This window comes from Artemia sp. Qi Xiang Cuo, chromosome 11, assembly GCF_049724085.1.
Source record: "Artemia sp. Qi Xiang Cuo chromosome 11, ASM4972408v1, whole genome shotgun sequence".
NCBI lineage: Eukaryota > Metazoa > Arthropoda > Branchiopoda > Anostraca > Artemiidae > Artemia > Artemia sp. Qi Xiang Cuo.
In genome coordinates this window covers 28,311,235-28,333,734 of record NC_142804.1, presented here as the reverse complement: position 1 = coordinate 28,333,734, position 22,500 = coordinate 28,311,235, and the positions used below count along the sequence as shown (strand labels likewise).

General features: G+C 36.3%; 1 protein-coding gene across 1 annotated transcript in view; it reads left to right on the top strand.

Annotated features, from left to right (window-relative positions):
• ncm (pre-mRNA-splicing factor nucampholin) overlaps positions 1-22,500 on the top strand; it is a 102,568-nt gene that overhangs the window by 69,949 nt on the left and 10,119 nt on the right. Inside the window, exons 9-13 of the mRNA XM_089096658.1 lie at positions 1,330-1,473; positions 7,687-7,913; positions 9,662-9,942; positions 16,561-16,662; positions 18,313-18,470. Coding sequence (XP_088952784.1) covers positions 1,330-1,473; positions 7,687-7,913; positions 9,662-9,942; positions 16,561-16,662; positions 18,313-18,470 — 912 coding nt within the window. The remainder of the gene's footprint in view (positions 1-1,329; positions 1,474-7,686; positions 7,914-9,661; positions 9,943-16,560; positions 16,663-18,312; positions 18,471-22,500) is intronic.

Sequence of the window (22,500 nt, the reverse complement as noted above, 5' to 3'; positions counted from 1 at the left end):
ATAAACAAGAGTTCGTTCTTTTTTATAACTTCTAATATAACTACCGCCGCAACCCGGATTAATTGAAAATCGTCTGGAAAGCCAAGTGCTATTTGTGTTGGCTGGGCTACCTTTCTTCTTCTTTCTTGGGCTGCCAATTGTCTCTGTAGATCTGCTGCAACACCGATTAACTGAAAATTGAAAATCTTCTGGAAAGACAGGGGCTATTTCTGTTGGCTGGGCTACCCTTCTTTTTCTTTCTTGGGTTGCCAATTGTCTCTGTAGATCTCTTTCTAACTAGAAAATCCCTGGCCACTGCAAGGCTAGAATCTCTTCTCATCTTGCCTGTATGGCGTTGCATGTCTTTCTCCATTTCTTGTCCGTTTTGGTTAATCCAATAGTAGAAAACTTACTTTTCCTTGTATCTATGACCCTTTAGAATTTGCTTCTTTTGCCTCGGCTTGTCTTTTGTCATTGTGAAAAACATAACGCCGAACCTTTGTTTTTTTTTTTTTAACAGAAGCTGAAGCTGTTTTTTAACAGAAGAAGTATCAGGTTTTGGAGGTGTTATAATATGTTGAACGTTGACTTTTCCCTCGCTTGTCTTTTGTCATTATGAAGCACATATGGTCGAACCTTTGTTTTCTTTAACAAAGACCTGGTAAGTAATGAACTCATCCATGTCAAAATCCCAAACCCAATCATCATCGCTATCATTTTTGATTTTAAAACCGTATCTTTGGTGTTCATTGTCGTTTTTCATTCGCTCTAATTGTCGTTTTCGCAGATGCAAGCATTAAATTGATAAGGTAATAGTAGTCCACCCTGTCTCCATGCTTTTCCATGTGTGCGCCTGGTTGTTTTAGTATGTTAGTGGCTGATGGCTTGTTTGACCTGAAAGGGATGGAAGTTAAGTTCATAAGAACTTACAATGTCAAGTAAACTACATAAATAAGGCTGCTAGCTGATCATGCATCATGTTGATAATAATTGGGATAGGTTTAAAAAATAATTCATCTTTGCAATTCAGCTCCGAGGTTTCCTGCAGATCAGGCAGGTTTCTGACCCAACTTGACTATGATCGCATGTTTAAGAAGGCCGGCATCTGAACAATTGATCAATACCAACTTCCAACTAATGGTGACTCTTCAGCATATTTTTTATTATTTTAACTCTGATGCTCTAAAAAATAAAATATATTAACAACTGTGAAATGTAGAGCTCACATTGTTAATTTAAGGGCCGGGGGGTGGGGGCTATTCTTTTGTTCAAATTTCGGAAAAAAAATTACTGTTAATAGGTGCTATTATGCATTGACAAACAAATAAAAGCTGTGACCTCTTATTCCAGATATTTTTAAGCATGACCCTGACTATCAATCCAACGAAGAAAAGTATGATGCAGTTCGTCGCGAAATTCTAGGAGAAGAAGTAGAAGCAGTAAGCGGTGAAGAGACTGAAGGTGAAACAGAATTAGAAGAAGAATCAGACGAAGGTAGCTATAATAAGTATTGATATGTGAGTGTGGTACGGCACTTGGTGGCCCAGAAGTTCCACAAACAAAAGCGACATCTTTTCTTGTTATTATTTCTAATTCGTTAATTCAAGTTGATAAGACTTTAATTATTCCAAAGATCTTAAGAACTCTATCTAATTAGTCACAATTATCATGCCAAATCATTTAAAATTTCTAGTTAAACCCTCCCTCAAATTGTATTATATATGTTTTAAATCAAAGAAACACGTCGGACAAAGCTGTTTAGATGAGTTTAAAGATGGGCCAAAAATAAAACAAAAACTCTTTTTCTCAATTACTCCTTACTCGGCCGTACCCAGGATTTCTTTTTCGGAGGGGGTTTTACTAAAAAAAGAATCTGGGGGGGGGGGGGTGTACAAAAAAAACTCAAAAAACCCATAAAAAATTTTTTTATATCCATTTTTGTTACGTTTTTACGAGTCAGACAAACATTTCGGGAGGGGTTCAAACCCCCTATCCCCTCCCCCTCCTATGCCTTCCCAAGGCCAGAACAAAATTTGCACTACTGAAAACATACAAAAGAATGTGCATTGTCAGTTTAATATACATATACTGATATTTAGTAATCAAAATGTTAATATTATTTGATTTATTAAAGTTATTAAAGTAAAAACATTTATATTTTTTTCAGTAAAGTGCAAATTTTGTTCTGGCCTAGGGAAGTCATAGGGGTTTTGCGCCCAACTTATGTTAATTTCTGCTCGTTTTGAGTTTGACTCGGTTATTTATTGTAATTTCTGTTCGTTTTCGGTTTCATTTATTTATCGATGCTGATTTGTGGTAGTTTCGAGCTTGGTAGATTATTCGATTTTATTTTTGCTCATTTTTGGTTTAATGGAGTTCTTTACTTTTCCTTGAAAAACTTATTTTGTGGAAAAAGTTTTTTTGATTAATTTCTGTTCGTTTTATATTGACATAGTCTTTTCAGGGAAAAAGAAAATAACACTTTAAATCTTTTCATTTTTTAAGACTTTATAGTTTGGCCTGCTGTTTGTATGCTGGAGAAAAATTTTCATGAGTTTTTAACAACATACACCTTTTTAAAAATCTGGACACAAATAGTACTGTTTAATTTAGTTTCATACCTCCTCTAATTGACCTGAAATGGTAAACATGATACCATTCGCAAAAAAAATCTGATTACTTTCTTTGATAGCTTGCATAAACTTACGCTATTTTGATTTGGTTAAATTTTAAGAGCAGAAGTAGCCCCGAAAGTTTGAACATAATACCCTCAGTCGTTCTTGGGATACTGCTGAGATGCCTTTTTGGGAATTAGAATTATCACAGTGCATTTTGATTTAATCTTAAGGCAACATTTAGTTTTTAAACATAATGGGCAAGTGGAAGGGTGGGAGTGGAAGGGGAATTAGTAGCCCTCCAATCACTTTTGACTATTAAAAATGGCATCAGCCCTTTCTATTTTCAATCGAATGAGCCCCTTTAGAAGTTCCCACGACAACTCCTTCGATACGAAGTGCCCTGGTCTAAACAACAACAAAAAATATTACTAATCACTTTCGACTATTAAAAAGGACAGTAACCCTTTGAATTTCAAATCGAATGAGCCCTTTCTCAAGTTTCTACGCCCAAGATTTCAGTAAAAACCTTATATGCCCCCAGGCTATAACTTATAACCCTTGCCCTGAGGGTTGTGGGGGAGTATATTTCTAAAAAACCAATTTTAGAAATGGAAATAAAAGACATACAACAAAATGGAAATCTCACATTATGGATGAGAAATGGTTAGAGGACCGATGGGCGCGGGGGGGGCTAGCTGACCTTCAATAACGTTTGACTATTAGAAAGGGCACTATCTAATTGAATTTCCAATCGAATGAGCTTTTTTGAAGTTTCTACGACAACACCTTCTTTAAAAACCTTGTATGCCCCCAGGGTAAAACTTAAAACCCTTGCCCTGAGGGCTGTGGGGGAATATCCTCCTCAAAAACATATTTTCTATCTGGAAATCAACTACGCTGAACAGAATGGCCATCTCAAGTTTTTGATTGGATGTGTTTGGGGGAATGATGGGCGTGGAGGGGGGGGGGCTAGTTGCCCTCCAATCACTTTCAACTATTAAAAGCCGACTATTAAAAGAAGAAAAAAGTGTATAAAACAGGAAATACACTAGCCCTTTGAATTTCCAATCGAATGAACCTTTTTTGAAGTTTCTACGACAACGCCTTCTATAAAAACCTTATATGCCCCCAGGGCAAACTTAAAAGCCTTGCCCTGAGGGTTGTGGGGGAGTGTCCTCCTCAGAAACATATTTTCTATCTGGAAATAAACTACACTTAACAAAATGACTATATAAAAGTTTTGATTGGATATGTTTGGGGGAATGATGGGCGTGGGGGGGGAGGCTAGTTGCCCTCCAATCGTTTTCGACTAACAAAAAGGGCACTAGCCCTTTGAATTTCCAATTGAATGAGCCTGTTTTGAAGTTTCTACCACAACGCCTTCTATAAAAAACCTTATATGCCCCCAGGGCATAACTTAAAACCCTTAGCCTGATGGTTGTGGGGGAGTGCCCTCCTCAAAAACATATTTTCTATCTGGAAATCACCACCGCTGAACAAACTATAGCACTCACCTTTTTCTTGGGAGGTTTTGGGGGGAAGGAGGTGGGGGGGGGGGGGGCTAGTTGCCCTCCAATCACTTTCGACTATTAAAAAGGGCACTAGCCCTTTGAATTTCCAATCGAATTAGCCTGTTTTGTAGTTTCTACGACAAGGCCTTTTATAAAAACCTTATATGCCCCCAGGACATAACTTAAAACCATTACCCTGAGGGTTGTGGGGGAGTTTCCTCCTCAAAAACATATTTTCTCTCTGGAAATTAACTGCGCTGAACAAAATAGTTATCTAAAATGTTTTATTAGATGTGTTTGGGGGACTGATGGGCGTGGGGGGGGGGGGCTAGTTTCCCTTCAATCACTTTCGACTATTAAAAGGGGCAGTAGCCCTTTGAATTTCCAATCGAATTAGCCTGTTTTGAAGTTTCTACGACAAGGCCTTTTATAAAAACCTTATATGCCCCCAGGACATAACTTAAAACCATTACCCTGAGGGTTGTGGGGGAGTTTCCTCCTCAAAAACATATTTTCTATTTGGAAATCAACTACGCTGAACAAAATGGCTATCTCAAAATTTTGATTAGATGTGATTTGGGGGAATGATGGGCGTGGGGGGGGCTAGTTGCCCTCTAATTACTTTCGATTATTAAAAAGGGCACTTGCCCTTTGAATTTCCAATCGAATGAGCCTGTTTTAAAGTTTATACGACAAAGCCTGCTATAAAAACCTTATAGGCCCCCAGGGCATAACTTAAAACCCTTGCCCTGAGGGTTGGGGGGGGGAGTGTCCTCCTCAAAAACATATTTTTTATCTGGAAATCAAATAGCCTACGCTGAACAAAATGGCTATCTCAAAATTTTGATTGGATGAGTTTGGGGGGATGATGGGCGTGGGGGGAAGGCTAGTTGCCCTTCAATCACTTTTGACTATTAAAAAGGGCGCTAGACTTTTGAATTTCCAATCGAATGAGCCTTTTTTGAAGTTTTTACGACAACACCTTCTATAAAAACCTTATATGTCCCCAGAGTACAACTTAAAACCCTTGCCCTGGGGGTTTTGGGGGAGTGTCCTCCTCAAAAACATATTTTTAATGTGGAAATCAACTGCGCTGAACAAAATGGCTATCTCAAAATTTTGATTGGATGTATTTGGGGGAATGATGGTCGTGGGGGGGGGGAGGAGCTAGATGCCCTCCAATCACTTTCGACTATTAAAAAGTGCACTAGAATTCTCAATTTCCAATCCAATGAGCCCCTTTTGAAGTTTTTACGACGACTCCTTCTATATGAAATGCCCTGCTGTAAAGGAAAAAAAAAATAATAAATGATACATTGTCCCAACATAGTTCTTATATGCCCTCAGGGCATAACTTAAAACCCTTGCCCCAAGGGTTGTGGGGGAGTGTCCTCCTCAAAAAGATTCTCTATCTGGAAATCAGGTACGCTGAACAAAATGGCTATCTCAAAATTTTGATTGGATGTGCTTGAGGGAATGATGGACGTTGGGGGGGGGGGGGGCTAGTTGCCCTTCAATCACTTTCGACTATAAAAAAGGGCACTAACCACTCCATTTTCAAATCGAATGAGCCCTTTTCGAAGTTTCTACGACAAATCCTTCGATATGAAGTGCCCGGGTATGGAAGAAAAATAATAATACATTGTGCCCACATCGTTCTTTACTTAGGCAGCACGATCGCGCCGCCTATGATTCACTTTTGAGGCCACAGAACGCAATTGAGGAGTCTTTGACCCTGTTCTATGTTAGATAAGCCATACTTTGTTTTGTTTTAAATTACTATTACAAGCAAAGAACCCTAATCAGATATGATATTCGGCTTTGCTTATATACTAAGTACCGGAAAACCTTTGACAAATTGCTTTTTTGCTGAGTATGGCAGTATAGAACAAAAGTTTGTGTTACATAAGTACTTATTGCAGCGTTATGGGTCAGTGAAATTTTGTTTCATAAAACTGCTGAAATTCAGTATATTTGCAGGTTTTTCCTGCACACTTTGTTGCATTGCCACGTACATGGGCATCCAAGTAAAAGAGACACTGAATGGCTAATAGGGATTTTTTAATAGCTATTCTTCTATGTTCATTATGTGAGAGGTATTGGATTTTTATTTAGACCATGATCAAGCTTTATATGTACCCGTCAATGAACTTTGTGTATCTATTTAAACGTTTCATTGATTACTGCTTCGCCAGGTACTTTTTAAAAAGAATCAGGATAAATCATCCGAAATTCAGCTAACTATAGAAGAACCCAATAAACCACAAATAAACTTAAGTCGTGAACCTTCATGCCCCTAAAACCCTCAAGCTGTTTTCCAGGTTTTTGAAAACTTGGTGAAGGAAGGTTTGATTTTATCATTTTTGGAACGATTTCAAATCTAAACTCGCCGAATTTTGAACCTATAAAGTGCAAAAATCACAAAAGCAAAAACTAGGGGGTTTAGAAGGAATAAAACTAGTGATAAATCACTTCTATTTTGCAATGCAATAAAGTTATAGGTCTGGAAAATTGCGGACAACTAGTGATTAATTTCAAGTTTTCTTACAAAAAATAGTAACTTACAGTCAGTAACGTACAGTCATAAAACGTTCGGCTCTGCTAGTAGCACGGTTGTTGTAAGGTCGATCCCAGGAGCGATATTGTTGCAGTATATACAATTGCAAATCTGCTTTTATTCTTTTGGAACTGCTGTGCCACCAGCAGGGTTGCCACCACTATTAGTTCCTAAAGTTCTGCGATTGTTTAAATTCGCGTGTTACACAGCGATTTTCGGTGCTATTCAAGATGTTGACTGTAATAATGCTAAAATAGCACTTTTGTGCAAATTTAAAGCTATTTTAGCAACTGTGAGCACGGCCTACAGTGCTACACGTAATAAAATAGTGCTAAAATAGCACTTTCGTGCTACAGGTGGCGACCCTGGCCACCAGTGGTCTAATGATGTGCCACTAGTCATGCAAACTACGCGATTCCCTACTCTGTGAGGTTGGCTATATCTATGTAAAAAAGAAAAAAAAAAGGATTTTCACTCACGTTGATGTTATCAACTTGTCACGTTTTATATCTTAGCGACATTTAAAGTATTTCTAAATATTTTCAAAATGGCGGATTTAGGATCTTCCCTGTAAGAGAATTGAAATAAGAAAAGGAAAAATAACCTGATCGTATTTACGTAGAAGCGTCCAACCCTGGGGAAGATTGAACCGGTGTAGCTTCATTGAAATACCAGTTTACAAGAATCTAAATCCAGATCTAATTTTGTATTAACATTTTTTATTGTGTTTTGCAATGAATAATAGAAATTAAAACAAGAAGTGTGTTGTAATGAACAGTAATTAAAGAGTGGCACTCCTCAATAGTTAGCATAAAATTGTGAATTTGGATATAGTATGAATATACTATATCCAAAAAGGTTGAATTTTATAGGTTCAAACTAACATATTAAAAGATGTTAGCCCAGGAGACTGCGCGTAGTTTTAGGAAAAGTAAAAAAATACTTTCACAATATCAATGTGTATTTTCAAAGTCAAAAAAAAAAAAAATTGGGAATAATACGTTATATTTTAATTTCTTAGATGAAGAAAAGAAGCAAACAATTATCGATGAGACTGAAACAAATCTGACAGCTTTAAGGAGAATAATCTATTTGACTATCCAATCCAGTTTAGATCACAATGAATGTGCCCACAAACTCATGAAGATGCAGCTTAAGCCAGGACAAGAAGTGGAACTATGCAACATGATCTTGGACTGTTGTGCTCAACAGAGAACCTATGAAAAGTTTTTTGGACTTTTGGCCCAAGTAAGTGTTTTTAAAAAGGCATACAAATTTTAGTGATGAAGTCAAGACTGTATCTAGGGGGGGGGGGCTTTCGTTTTGAAATTTTCGTTTCGTAAAAACGTAATAAAATGTGTTTAAAAAATGATTTATTTTTTTAAGTTTTTGTGTGTACGCCCCTTCCCCAACAATTATTCTGGGTACGCCCTTGGATGAAGTATCAAGTGATATTCTTTTATGCTGTATCGCTTTTATCCAACTCAGTATATTTATCAGGATTTATGATTGAATTGGCTTCACTGCGATCTGGGGGACTAGTAAAAGCTGTAATCGTAAGCTTGATTTTGTTGTCCTTATAACAGGTTTTTATTTGTTTTGTTGTTTTCACCAAAAACGAACCAAGTCCAAGTTCGTTCAAAAATTATCGGTAATTTTCTCCAACATATAAATTATTCTTATTACTAAACATTTTTCGATAAGTGCTTTATTGTTTTGTACTTAACTTTTTATACATTTTTTTAGCCCTTAAATACTGTTTCAAATCTTTGTTCATGTTTCCTAAATTTGCTGCAAATAATCACGATTGCATATGCACGCCTTTGGTACTGATCGCAATATTTTTCAACAGATAAGTCTTTGGTTTAATTTTTTTACTGGTTTGCTTTCCCTTTGGCAGATATGAAAGATTTGGTACTTGATTTTGCTTTGTATGAGCTTTTTCGAATTTGCAAGCTCGTAAAATATAAAAATAATCTATGTTTTAATACAAAGCATTTATTCTTTGCAAATTTCATCTGTGAAATACAATGAGTGATTTTTGATGGACCTTTTGAAATGAAACTTCTTAGGAATAACATATGGAAAGTATTATTGTCTAAAGTAGGAAATTTTTATTTGTGTTATAGGACATACAACGTACAATCTTTCTACATGTCTAATTTTTTTAGTATTTTTGGGGTCTTGGAATTGTATACGCTCATCTATATTCTTTCAACCCTAAAATTTACCTACGGCACGTCCTCAGTTTTAATTCCAAAGTTTTGAGCTGATGATACAGATCCCTTGAACTTTTTGAGGAAAACAAAAGAATTGAAAGAAAAAGACTGTTAAAAAAAGTAGGTTGTAAGTTTTCATTTTTGTAGTAAAGGTATCTGCAGCAGGTTTAAGTAAAAACCTAGAACTGTGACTTCTCATTAGCTCGAAAATGCCGATCTTGATAATTGGAAATTTTAAGAATTTACATCATTCCAGATCAAGGCCTGGATGGTTCTGTCCGTCTACCAGCTATACCCTTTTACCTTTTTTTTTTTTATATATTTTCCATTATAAGAAACTGGTTAATACAATCTTTCTTGAGCAAGATAGAAACAGGTGTATATATGAAAGAGAAAGCTCTATTCTGGGCTTGAAGATACCAGCCCCTCCCCCTTTTAATTTATATCAACATCTTCGATTGTTGAAGATTGTTGCTACTCATCGATGGCATATGAGACAATTTTTGCTTTTGTCAATTTCTGTTTTACCATAGAATGGAGTGGAGGATAAATCCGGAAACAGTATAATTCCATCTAGATAATATAAAGGCCGATGTATCGATGCAAAAACAAAATTAGTGAAGTGAATATTTTTCTTTGACACTAAATTATATTCCATATTACATAAGGGGTTGTGGATGGGGGTTTGTGTCCTCTGATTGAATTTAGTTTAGAGATATCCCTATGTATCTAGCGATAATTGTCCATCATTGTTGCTAAGGCTTATATGTTTTTTAGAGATTCTGCCAGATTAAGCGCGAGTACCTTCCTCCTTTCCAACAACTATTTTGTGATTCTTATGACACCATTCATCGCATAGACATCGGAAAGCTGCGGAACGTTGCCAAATTCTTTGGACATCTGTTGTTTAGTGATGCCATCTCTTGGGAAGTTCTTTCTCATATACATTTGAATGAAGAGGAGACAACATCAGCAAGTCGTATCTTTACAAAAATCCTGTTTCAGGAATTAGCTGAATATTTGGGGCTTCAAAAGCTGCATGACCGCCTTAAAGATCCGTAAGTTAATAATGTTTGCTAGCTAGATTTTTTAAATACATTTTAAAGGCCTTTCTGTTTCAATCTGTGCAGAAAAAGTGAAAATAACATGTTGCTCTTCCATAAAGATATCTTCATATTCCATAAAGAAAATTAGTGCACTTATAGAGTAAACTACTCAGGAAATAAAAAAGCATCGTTTAGTGGATCCTTATCCGTCGATTGCATTTGCAAAAACCCATTTACTTCAAAGGAGGTAAGGGAGACCTACCATAATTAGGACCAATACTACCAAAAACTACCACACGTAATTATATATAGAACTCAATCCTACATCAATCCTCATGTGCAAAATAGTTTCTTCGACCTGCTTAAAATTTTTATTTTGCTCTCGTTTAGAAGTTGAATGCTTAACCCAATTATGAATGAACAGACACATGAACAGTTAGAGGCGGTACATCCTTTGGCTGATTTATTTCTGGTGGACTGCTAACAGACTTTTGACTTGATTAACAGCTTCTTGCGGCTCAGAATCTCGAGGGGAAGGTTCTTCGTAAGCACATTCTTCTATTGATACTTGATTTTTTTTATGATACGCCCTTTTTCCGGTGATGTCGATTCAAAATGGGCGGAATTTAGGTGGGATGCCCCACAAGGCGCTAAAATAGCTACATTGCTTGTTTTGCTGTTATCAATTGCTTTTTTCTGATTTCAGTAATAGGTTCAAATACGATGATGATTTGCCGATAGTTCTTAAATTTTTGATTGAGGCTTTACTGCCTGTGACTCAGTCTGAAACCAAATTCTTCGACGGTTTCAAGACATAGTGCACGGCAAGCAGTCTTAAAGCAAGGCCGTATCCAGGGGAGGGGGTTACCCGGTTTGACCCCCCCCCCCCCGAAATTTTTGACCGAGTCTAAAATTAGTCTAAAAAATACCTGTAAAGACAAAACCTTACCAGAAAAATCAGGTAAAACCCCCCCCCCCCCCCGAACAAAAATCCTGAATCCGCTCTTGTTAAAGTCAATATAAGCTAATAAAAAGTTCTATGGTTCAACTCACTAAAGAACGATTTCTCACGCGACACTCGATCATACCCTTATGTTTCTTCTACAACCATCTTTGGGATTATATTTTATGTTGACTGTTCGTTCACAATTCACACCCGAGAACTGGTCAAGAAGAGAGATTCTGCTTTATAGACGTTGGTGGCGATGTGTCGCTTAGGATTTTCATTTTATCAACCGAAGACGACGTACCTGTCATATATTCATCCCCTCCTAGAATATGTGTGTCTCGTATGGGGCCACAGGTTCATAATATTGAGTACCTGGGTGATAATTTGAGGGAATCCAAAAACAAGCTCTAAGGCTTTTTCTTATTTAAAATTATCTTGAGTACAACTTGGTTCAGAAATCACTAAATTTACCAAGTCTCTGTCAGCATTGATTTCAGTTAATGATCTGCTTCGACCACTTCTTGCTTAAAAATTCTCGACATAGCATATTACTACCGCCTGCCCGTGCAAATACTCGCACCATAAGTAAATTGAAACAAGTTTCATGTTGTACGAACAGGATGAGCAATTCTTCCCCCTTATTTCACGAGTGTTTAGTACAAGTGAAAATGAAATGTTCTACTGTGTAATTGTAAATAGCGCCACTTTGTCTGTTTTTATGCGTGTCTATGACGGCAGTTTTCATTAGATGTTTCTGATTATTATTCTAAATAACGTATCTGATAAGCCGGTCCCGCCTTTCATAGGAAAATAGTCTTAATGACAGCAATAATGTATTAACCATTCATTGGATGTACAACATCAGCGCTTTTATTCATTGAATCTGGTCCCGGAATGATTAAAGCTTCTATTTCTACCATCAACTCTAGGGACAAGAGTTAATCTGTATAAATTCAGTTCAAACCATGCGCCTGTGTAAACGCAGAAAATTATGACAAATATTTTGCTGTAATGTATTTCATTATGTATAATCGTTAATTTTCTTCTGTTGCACAGTTTTTTTTTATTCTTTTTTCCTTATTTTTTGACTCACAGAAAACTTCAAAAAGGTAGTGTTTCAAACAAAATATCTGTTGATCTGCATTTTATATTGTAATGGAAAACAAGTCTTTTGAAAAGGAGACTGGTATATTGACCGTAAGGAATTCAGTGACTTAACAGTCGCTGATACAAAATTGGTACAGAGAAAGTTCAAAAGGCAAAAATGTTTAGTATTCTAATCATAACTAGATTTACGCATTTAAATACGTTTACTCAGAGATTAAGTATGTTACTATTCAAGGATTTGCTATTTTCTTGACTTACCAAGCATTTTAAAATCCAGACACTCCCTAAATCCCCTAAGCGTGAGAATCCCTGTGAAACCCCCTAACCGTGGTCTCCCCCCCCCCCCCCGCCTGCCACGGTGTCCGGGGTAGCTTCCCAGGAATCTATTGGGTTTAAATATCAATTTCTACTTCCACCCCCTTCTTTATAACTAATACTGTATTTATCTGAGAGTAAAATGGGAGATAGGATATTTTGTCATTAGAACGCACCCTTTGAGGCATCTGCCCCCACCCTAACAACAGTGTAAAAGAGTGGTGAAGAGAGATTGCTGCTCTCCGATCACTTTTGAATCTTATAAAGGGCACTGAAACTGATTACGCTCTCGTAGACATTAAAAAAAGACTCAGATAACCAAAGGGTTTGGGACTTGAGCGGAAGAAAGGGATTAATTGTAAATATTAATTCTGGCTCATCCATATAGTCTTTTTCTTTTCCTCTTTAAGAAAAAAAGGGGGTCGGTTTTTTTTATGACGAGTTAATCGATGTGAACTCAGCTCAAACCATGTGAACCAGTGTAGAAGCAGGAAATTGTGACAAATCTTGTGTTTTGAACGGGGATAAACAAAAAGAAGAGCGTCATAAATTGATGTTATCAGTCAGTATATGACGCATCTAAATACTGTCAGTCTTAATTATCAAATGTAAATTAAAGTACCTTGAGCCTTGTTCCTTCTGCCAGCTTCTTTTATCCACAATGGTTCGAAAACATATTTCTTCCATTTTCAAGTAGATATTTGACGTTAGGTATGAACTTAACTCATGTACTTCCGTTAAATTAATGCAAACAAGGTTAGATCAATCTCATAAAATGTGTCATTGATCCGAGCGACCAGAAATCAACTTACCCGTTTTATATTTCATCAAGGGTATAACTGATAGTCTGGGGAGAAAACTTGTGTGTTAAACGATCGAGATCGTTTTCAAGGTGCTTATTGCACAAATTATTTACATACAGGAAAGGAAAAAAACAGCAACAAAACTACAAATTTAAATTTCTCTTGAATTTTGAAAAAGCAAAATTTGAAGGACTTGAGACGATTTGGCAATGGTGTTGAGAAATAAGCAAAATCCATAGATATTAGAAAGAACCAAGACTAGAAAAAAAACGGGGAGTATTTTGCACTAGCTAGCTAAATTTATGAATGTCCTTTGCACTGTATCGGCTAAGGGAAAAAACCTTGTATTACTGGACTCTAAATAACGCAAATTTAAGTTTTATCTGAATGGAGGTGCTTGTGTGCGGTAGGAGAACGACACGAGTGTCAGAAGTATAATACAATGCAACTCGACATTAATGACTCATTTTAAGTTTTGTACTTGCCATGAATAGATGATCCTTTTGTGTTGCCTTTACTATTGGATTTTTACCAAAACCACTCTTGTAAAAAAATGATTTTTCTTTTTGTTCACGGTGGGGGCTGTAACTTTCCTCTGTTAGATTTTGGATAATGGTGATTCCAATGGTGCTGTTTTCATTTCGATCCGACACCATTTTTGAAAGTTTTCAGGCCGTTATTCGAAACTCCCATAAATTTATTTTCGCGATAAACTTCTACCATTAAGATTAATCAAAATCATAGTTGTTATTCCTAAATCATTTTTAAATGGCAATTCTTTCTCACTTGACAGTTTTTTTCCCAAACAACGTTTTTAAATTTTTGGTTACTATGGGCCCTGGTTCTTTCCTTACTAGATTGTAGCTATCGCTGCAACCATGATTTGAAGTCTAGCAATATTAGATGGCATAGAAGGGATGGCATAGAAGTTATACTAACGGGTGGGAATACTAAAAAAAGTCGTTGAAACGAAACTCAACAAGTGGTGTGAATGGGAAATTCTAAGGTACCCTTATTCATATAGAAAATTTACTAAAATTACTTCAGTATTATTGCTGACACTTTAGAGGGAAAATTTATCATCTGGAATTTTCCCTGGTGAAAGCTTTGGGTTTTACTTAATAGGAAGTACATCTTTTCGCAAAGTATTATTGAAAAAAGAAGTTGCCTGTGGTCCAGTCATTTAGGGTACTTTAATTTCTCTTGGCTAATGGCTCGGTTTGGCCTTATATGATATTTACGTTGTATGTTGGTCCTGGTGGTGAATATCCTATATTTATACAGGCAGCGAAGTTCATGTCATCTGCAGAACTCATCAGTTTTTGCAGGGAATGTGCTTTTATTTTTAATGTCTGATAATGAGACTGATTGCTATAAAACGGATAAAATGCCATTAAACTAAATTTACTAGGAAAAAAAAACACTCTTGAACTAGTAAGTGTGCGAAAATAATCCATTACGCATTTGCTGGAGTATGTGGTTAGTGCTATTCCCTTCACTATTTCAGTGGAGATTTATTATTCAAATTTTAAGTACGGGAGTTTGAAACGTTTCAATATTTTACCACTAGTATTCTTTTAAAGCAGAAGCAGCGTGTAACTAAGGACTTTTAATTATTACCTCTAATCTAAACGAGATGCAGGAAAAGAAACTAAAAAAAAGTTGAATGCTAGTTTGAAATTATTTGAATAATCTGTATTCTTAGTGTAAATCAGTTTTATGGAAGCTCTTAGCTTGAATAGTTTGGACACATTTAGTCGCTTTCATTATTTGCCTTTAAACAGGGATAAAATGTTGACATAGCTGCATACAGGGGTAAAAGACTATACATTGCATCTTTAGGTCACGATCTTTCGATTTTTCAAGAGATACTCCTCCCCTTTCCCTCCCTCTTGTACATGTATTGAGATTGAGTATTAACAGATAATTTCCGTCTATGATGTGGAATTTGTGGGGGTGGGGGTAAAGACTATAAAACGCATCTTTTGTTTGCGATCTTTCGATTTTTCAAGAGATACTCCTCCCCTTTCCTTCCCTCTTGTACATGTACTGAGGTTGAGTATTAACGGATAATTTTCGTCTATAATGTGGAATGTGTGAAGGGGGGGGGGGGGGTAAAGACTATAAAATGCATCTTCAGGTCACGATCTTTCGATTTTTCAGGAGATGCTCCTCCCCTTTCCCTCCCTCTTGTACATGTACTGAGGTTGAGTATTATCGGATAATTTCCGTCTATAATGTGGAATGTGTGAAGGGGGGGGGGGGGTAAAGACTATAAAAAGCATCTTCAGGTTACGATCTTTCGGTTTTTCAAGAGATACTCCTCCCCTTTCCCTCCCTCTTGTACATGTACTGAGGTTGAGTATTATCGGATAATTTTCGTCTATAATGTGGAATTTGTGAAGGGGGGGGGGGGGGGTAAAAGACTATAAAATGCATCTTCAGGTTACGATCTTTCGGTTTTTCAAGAGATACTCCTCCCCTTTCCCTCCCTCTTGTACATGTACTGAGGTTGAGTATTATCGGATAATTTCCGTCTATAATGTGGAATTTGTGAAGGGGGGGGGGGGGTAAAGACTATAAAATGCATCTTCAGGTCACGATCTTTCGATTTTTCAGGAGATGCTCCTCCCCTTTCCCTCCCTCTTGTACATGTACTGAGGTTGAGTATTATCGGATAATTTCCGTCTATAATGTGGAATTTGTGAAGGGGGGGGGGTAAAGACTAGAAAATGCATCTTCAGGTCACGATCTTTCGATTTTTCAGGAGATGCTCCTCCCCTTTCCCTCCCTCTTGTACATGTACTGAGGTTGAGTATTATCGGATAATTTCCGTCTATAATGTGGAATTTGTGAAGGGGGGGGTAAAGACTATAAAATGCATCTTCAGGTCACGATCTTTCGATTTTTCAGGAGATGCTCCTCCCCTTTCCCTCCCTCTTGTACATGTACTGAGGTTGAGTATTATCGGATAATTTTCGTCTATAATGTGGAATGTGTGAAGGGGGGGGGGGTAAAGACTATAAAATGCATCTTCAGGTCACGAACTTTCGACTTTTCAAGAGATGCTCCTCCCCTTTCCCTCCCTCTTGTACATGTACTGAGGTTGAGTATTAACAGATAAATTTCATCTATGATGTGGAACTTAAAACACTTTTGGTCTCAGCTTAGTTTCCTGTTTTCATGGATTATTATTATATCTAAAATAACAGTTCAGTTTTTTTTTCCTTTGGATGGAAGGGGGGGGGGGAGGTTAAGTGTGATCGTCTTTTCTAAATTATCTTAGGTGGTATGTTTTAGCTAATTGACGAATTATAAAACAATTATTGTCAATATTAAATTTTGCGCTCTGTTTAAAATGTCAAAAATCCCAGTTAGCTAGATTTCCGCGTGCATTTTAATTATTCACTACTTTTGGATGAGACTGATTCCTATATTCTTTGTCTTGTTTTTCAGGACTATGCAGATGTACTTTGAAGGGATATTTCCTCGAGATAGTCCGAAAAATACTAGATTCTCAATAAACTTTTTCACTTCTATTGGCCTGGGAGCTCTGACGTAAGTATTTTTTGAAGTTTGACATATAAAATTTTTATTTTGTGCAAGTAACTAAAAGAATTTGAGGAATTTGAGAAATTTAGCCAAAATGAATACAACATCTGTTTGTTTGTTTTGGTATATTCGATACCGATTACACCACACAGAGTGATGAGTCTCCGAGATGAGCCTGAAATCAACATTGATTTTATTTATTTGTACGAGTTAATATTTTTTTTTTAAACTACATTTGCGTAATTTGCTTGTATATTAAAATTGCATTTTTCATAACTTATTATCAAGTGTTAAGTGTCTTAGGATATTGCGCGTGGCCTCGTAGTTTTTTTTTCGTGGACATTTTGCGTGGTGCGCCTCACATGCTGGAACACGCTGCCTTTCAGTGAGCTAAAATGGTTGAACGTGGTAAGCTGGTAATTGGAATATAAGAAGTAGCACAAGAAGTAGCACAAGTTTTAATGACGCTAGTATAGATTCTATTACTTGACTGTTGCTGCTCCAATGGCTGTCCGCTCAAAAGAAAGCTACTTTCGCACTATTTCCTTCCGACTAAGTTCATTTAGTATCGGCTTATTAGCACTAGTTCTTTGAAAGATGCCATCTCTCAAAAGTGTAGAACTGCTACACTTCAGGCTGTACTTCAGCCTCTATTATTCTTTTTTTTTGTGGTTTCCCAGTAACTCCAATCTAGTAAAGGACGAACCATAGCCCACATTAGAAACTGGTTTAAAAACTGTTAGTAGAAAGTGTTTTGAAAGACGGTGTCCAGTGACAAATATTTTCCACTAAACGGTATTTTGAAACATTTCTTGTCATTCAGGTTCAACTGAGCAGTAATTTGTAGATATGGGCAAAAAATTTCGAAGATTTTGAAAAAGAGCGTGCATTATTCGTTGAGTAACCGTTATTTTTCTTCTGCTCAGAAAGGCATAGTTTAACAAACTTCAAAAAGGAAGTGTTTTAAGCAAGATATCTATTGATATGCGTTTTGTATTGCAATCGGAAACAAGTCTTTTAAAAAGAAGACTTGTATATTTACCGTGAGGAATTCCCGGACTTAACAGTTTATATTTAGATTTTATAGTAGATGTGTATGCTCTCTCGTAGACATTAAAAAAAAAAAAATCTCAGATAACGAGTGGGTTTGGGACTAGTGGAGAACAGTGGATGATTAATTGTAAATATTAATTCTAAATAATCGATATAGTATTTTTCTTTTCCTAATAAAAAAAGAACGAGGTTCGTTTTTTTCGCCGTTTTTTTCGGCAGGATTCTGCTGAAAAAAACGCACAGGAAAGAAATTCACAGGATTATGAATCTTCTTATAAAAAAGAGTTCTGAATTTGCTAAATTGTAAAATGTAAAATTAATTTTCATTGTGTGATGAATTCAGCATGATAAAGAATGAACTAATACATATTCAAGGTCAGCCATTAAATTCTTTCTATTGCATATATGCGTGTGCAAGGAATTATTCGAAAAAAATTCGTTGGAAATGCGCCTAACCTTGTCTTTTTTGGCGGAAATCCTATAACCGTGGAAACCAATGTTGAGTGAACTGTTGTGTGTTTGTTTGCCTGAAAGTCTCTTCGCTATTTTTTTTTTTTTTCCAAAATATGTATGTTTATGGTGTTTTTTTTTCTGTTCCTTTAGTGAAGAATTAAGAGAACATCTTGCTAAACAGCCAAAACCAACAGCCATAGTTCCACCTATTCCGAAGGTAACTGTTGATTCATCTTCTTCTTCTTCGAGTAGTACCAGCAGCACGAGTGATACTAGCTCGGATAGCAGTGACTCAGAAGCTTCAACAGGTAAGACCTCCTCTCCTTTTTGTAGCTATGAATTTAGGTAAAATTATAATTTAAATCGCTAGCAATTTCTTTGTAACATTCCGAGCTTTGCTTGGTCTCTGGTACTCGGCATGTGGCAGACTTGTATGTATGCGATTCTTGCTGTCGCTTGTCTTACAACCTCAGATTAATGTGACTTCTCTTCTTGCTTTTTCACCACCAATTATTTTTGATTTAATTATCTTGTTCTATTATTCGTTTTTCGTTTGCAATTTGTTATGATTTTCGCTCATTGAGCGTCATTTTCGTTTACGATTCGATGCGATCCTCGCTGTTACTTGTCTTTCAGTTGCATTTTTTGCTGTCCATCATTTTATTTGTAATTCGTTGTGATGCTTGTTTTCACGTATCTTCTAACCGTTGATTTCGCTGTGCTGCATTTTCACTCATCATTACCTCAGACATTTTTCCATGCCTTTTGCTTTAACTGTTCGAATTTATTCATCATTCTTTATAATTTCATATGATAATGTAATTTTGATTTGTCTTTTAACCACAGATTTCGTTGCGCAACGTTTTGTTCGCAATTCAGTGTGATTCTTGCTGTCACTTGTTACATGCCTTTTATTTTAGATGTTCTGAGTCACTCCTCACCTTATATAATTTTGCACGCGTCTGCTTCCTATTCGATTGATCACATTCGTTGTCATATGTCTTCTAACCGCATATTCTATTGTGCATCATTTTAGTTTGTGATTCGTTGTGATTCTTGCTGTTGTTTGTCTTCTAAACGCAAATTTTGTTGCGAATCATTTTTGTTTACAATTCAATTTGATACTTGCTGTCGCAAGTCTTCTAAGCCCATATTTATATGTGCATTATTTTGTTCGAGATTTGTCACACCACAGGCTTTCACATATGTGATTCTTGCTGTCACGTGTATTCTAACCGTAGATTAATGCGAACTTCTTTTCCAGATTTTCCCCAGTAATTTTTTTTACTTTTATTTTCTTGTTACAGGATGCAGTTTTTCGTTTGTAATTCGTTGTGATTCTTGCTCTTTGTGCGTCATTTTCGTTTATGATTAGATGTGATCCTTGCTGTCACTTGTCTTCTATTCGCAGTGATTTTGTTGTCTGTCATTTTCATTTGTGTTTCTTTGTGTTGCTTGCTGTCACATGTCTTCTAACCGCAGATTTCGGTGGACTTCATATTTTTCATCATTTCCTCGGACATTTTTTTTGTGCCTTTTGCTTTAGCTGTTCGGAATCAATCGTCATCTCATATAGTTTTGCATGCGTCATAGATACCAAAAAGTCATTTTATTCTAGTGCGGTTGGCACTAGAATAAAATGATGCAAGTTGTTCTTTAAATACATGTGAATGTAAAGTCGTTCATTTGAAAAATCTTTTTCCAAAATTAAGGCTCTAAATCAGTGTTTTTCAATCTTCTTTATGACACGATCTCCCGTGCATGAAAAATATTTTGCGACCCCCTACTCTTTGTTGTCATGTTAAAAATATGTAATCCACACATAAACTTTAGACGTTTGCATTATTAGGATTCGGATATAAATATATAATTAAATATGTAAAACACATAATTTAAATCGAATATGTTTTCAATTAATAACTAACAAACAAATAAAAACATGTTTATATAATTAGGGCCGAGACTCCCAGCGCCATCTATAGGTAACACTCGGAACTAGTACACTTTCCACGGCCCGCGCGAAGGGCCCACAAGTTTTGAGACGTTTCATACGCTTCGAGATTATTCTCTCTAGAATGCGCTGGGCTAGCCTACTATTAGGTTGGTTTACAGCGGCTACGGTAGTTGAGTGCAAGACCGCAAAGCAAGTGGAATCATAAGGAAGACCATGATAAGTGGAAATGACTCGGAAGTAAAACTGTGGTGTTATATACGGACTGTCTGTAAGGTTTGACAGAGTGTAAGGTCTCTTGGAGTTGGAGTAACAGTGATTTTTGAGCGTGAGACCTGCGCGGTCGTGTCGTCTGTTGTTCAGTTTGAAGAGCGCAAATTACTTGTTTCACGTATTTATGCGAGTTGTTTGTTATAATAGAAAATTGATAAATTTTAGAAAATATCACCAGAACCATCAACGTCTAGCAGTTTGTGGCTTTTGTGCGTTTTGAATCCAAGGAAATATTAATGGAAGAAATACTATTTTGCAAGGCATTTCCTAAAAATATTACTGGTTAGTGCTTGCATGACATATTCCTATGAGCTGCGCAAGATATGGGTATTGATTGGGCACACTGTTTGTAGTGGCATAGCAAAAGTCATGACTGGTGCAAAGAGTGGATTTGCTGCTTGACTTATAGAACAGATACCAAGCGCTTGTTGGATGCATTGCTTTCTCCATCGCCAAACTCTTGAAGCCAAAACCTTGCCACGAGAGTACAGTCAAGTTCTAAATATTATTATTAACATTTTAAATTCTATTAAAGGAAAAGCGTTGCAATCTCGATTGTTTCGAATCATTTGTGAAGATATGGGAGCAAAAGACCGTAATTTCCTTTACAATACAAAGGTTATGTGCTTATCAAAATTCAAAGTACTGACCAGAGTTATGGAACTTTGTCCTGGCCTGTTAGTATATTTGCAGCCCCGTAATTTTCTTTACAATACAAATGTAGTGTGCTTGTAAATATTCAATGACCAGTATTATGGAATTGCTTGATTACCTATTAGTATATTTGCCGGACCGTAATTTCCTTTACAATACAAAGGTTATGTGCTTATCAAAATTCAAAGTACTGACCAGAGTTATCGAACTTCGTCCTGAACTGTTAGTATATTTGCAGCACTGTAATTTCCTTTAGAATGCAAAGGTTATGTGCTTATGAAAATTCAAAGTACTGACCAGAGTTATGAAACTTCGTACTTAATTATTAGTATATTTGCAGGACAGCAATTTTCTTTACAATACAAAGGTTATTTTCCTATAAAAATTAAAAGTACTGAACAGAGCTTTAGAATTTCGTGAAGAACTATTAGTATATTTGCAGACCCATAATTTCCTTTACAGTACAAAGGTTGTGTGCTTATCAAAATTCAAAGTACTGACCAGTATTATGGAATTGCTTGATTACTTGTTGGTATATTTGTAGGACCGTAATTTCCTTTACAATACAAAGGTTATGTGGTTATCAAAAGTCAAAGTACTGAACAGAGTTATAGAACTTCGTGCTGAACTGTTAGTATATTTGCAGCACTGTAATTTCCTTTACAATACAAAGGTTATGTGCTTATCAAAATTCAAAGTACTGACCTAGAGTTATGGAACTTCGTACTGAACTTTTAGTATATTTGCAGCCCCGTAATTTCCTTTACAATACACATTTTATGTGCTTATAAATATTTAATGACCAATGCTATGGAAATGCTTGATTAATTGTTAGTATATTTGCCGGACCGCAATTTGTTTTACAATACAAATGTTATTTCCTTATCAAAATTTAAAGTACTGACCAGAGTTTTGGAACTGCTTGATTACTTATTAGTATATTTGTAGCATCATAATTTCATTTACAATACAAAGGTTGTGTGCTTATCAAAATTCAAATTACTGACCAGAGTTATGGATCTTCGTCCTGAACTATTAGTATATTTGCAGCACTGTAATTTCATTTACAATACAAAGGTTATGTGCTTATCAAAATTCAAAGTACTGACCAGAGTTATGAAACTCCGCGCTGAACTATTAGTATATTTGCAGCACCGTAATTTCCTTTACAATACAAAGGTTATGTGCTTATCAAAATTAAAAGTACTGACCAGAGTTATGGAACTTCGTCCTGAACTTTTAGTATATTTGAAGCACTGTAATTTCCTTTAAAACACAAAGGTTATGTGCTTATCAAAATTAAAAGTAATGACCAGAGTTATGGAACTTCGTCCTGAACTCTTATTATATTTGCAGCACTGTAATTTCCTTTACAATACGAAGGTTATGTGCTTATCAAAATTCAAAGTACTGACCAGTGTTATGGAACTTCGTGCTGAACTGTTAGTATATTTGCCGCA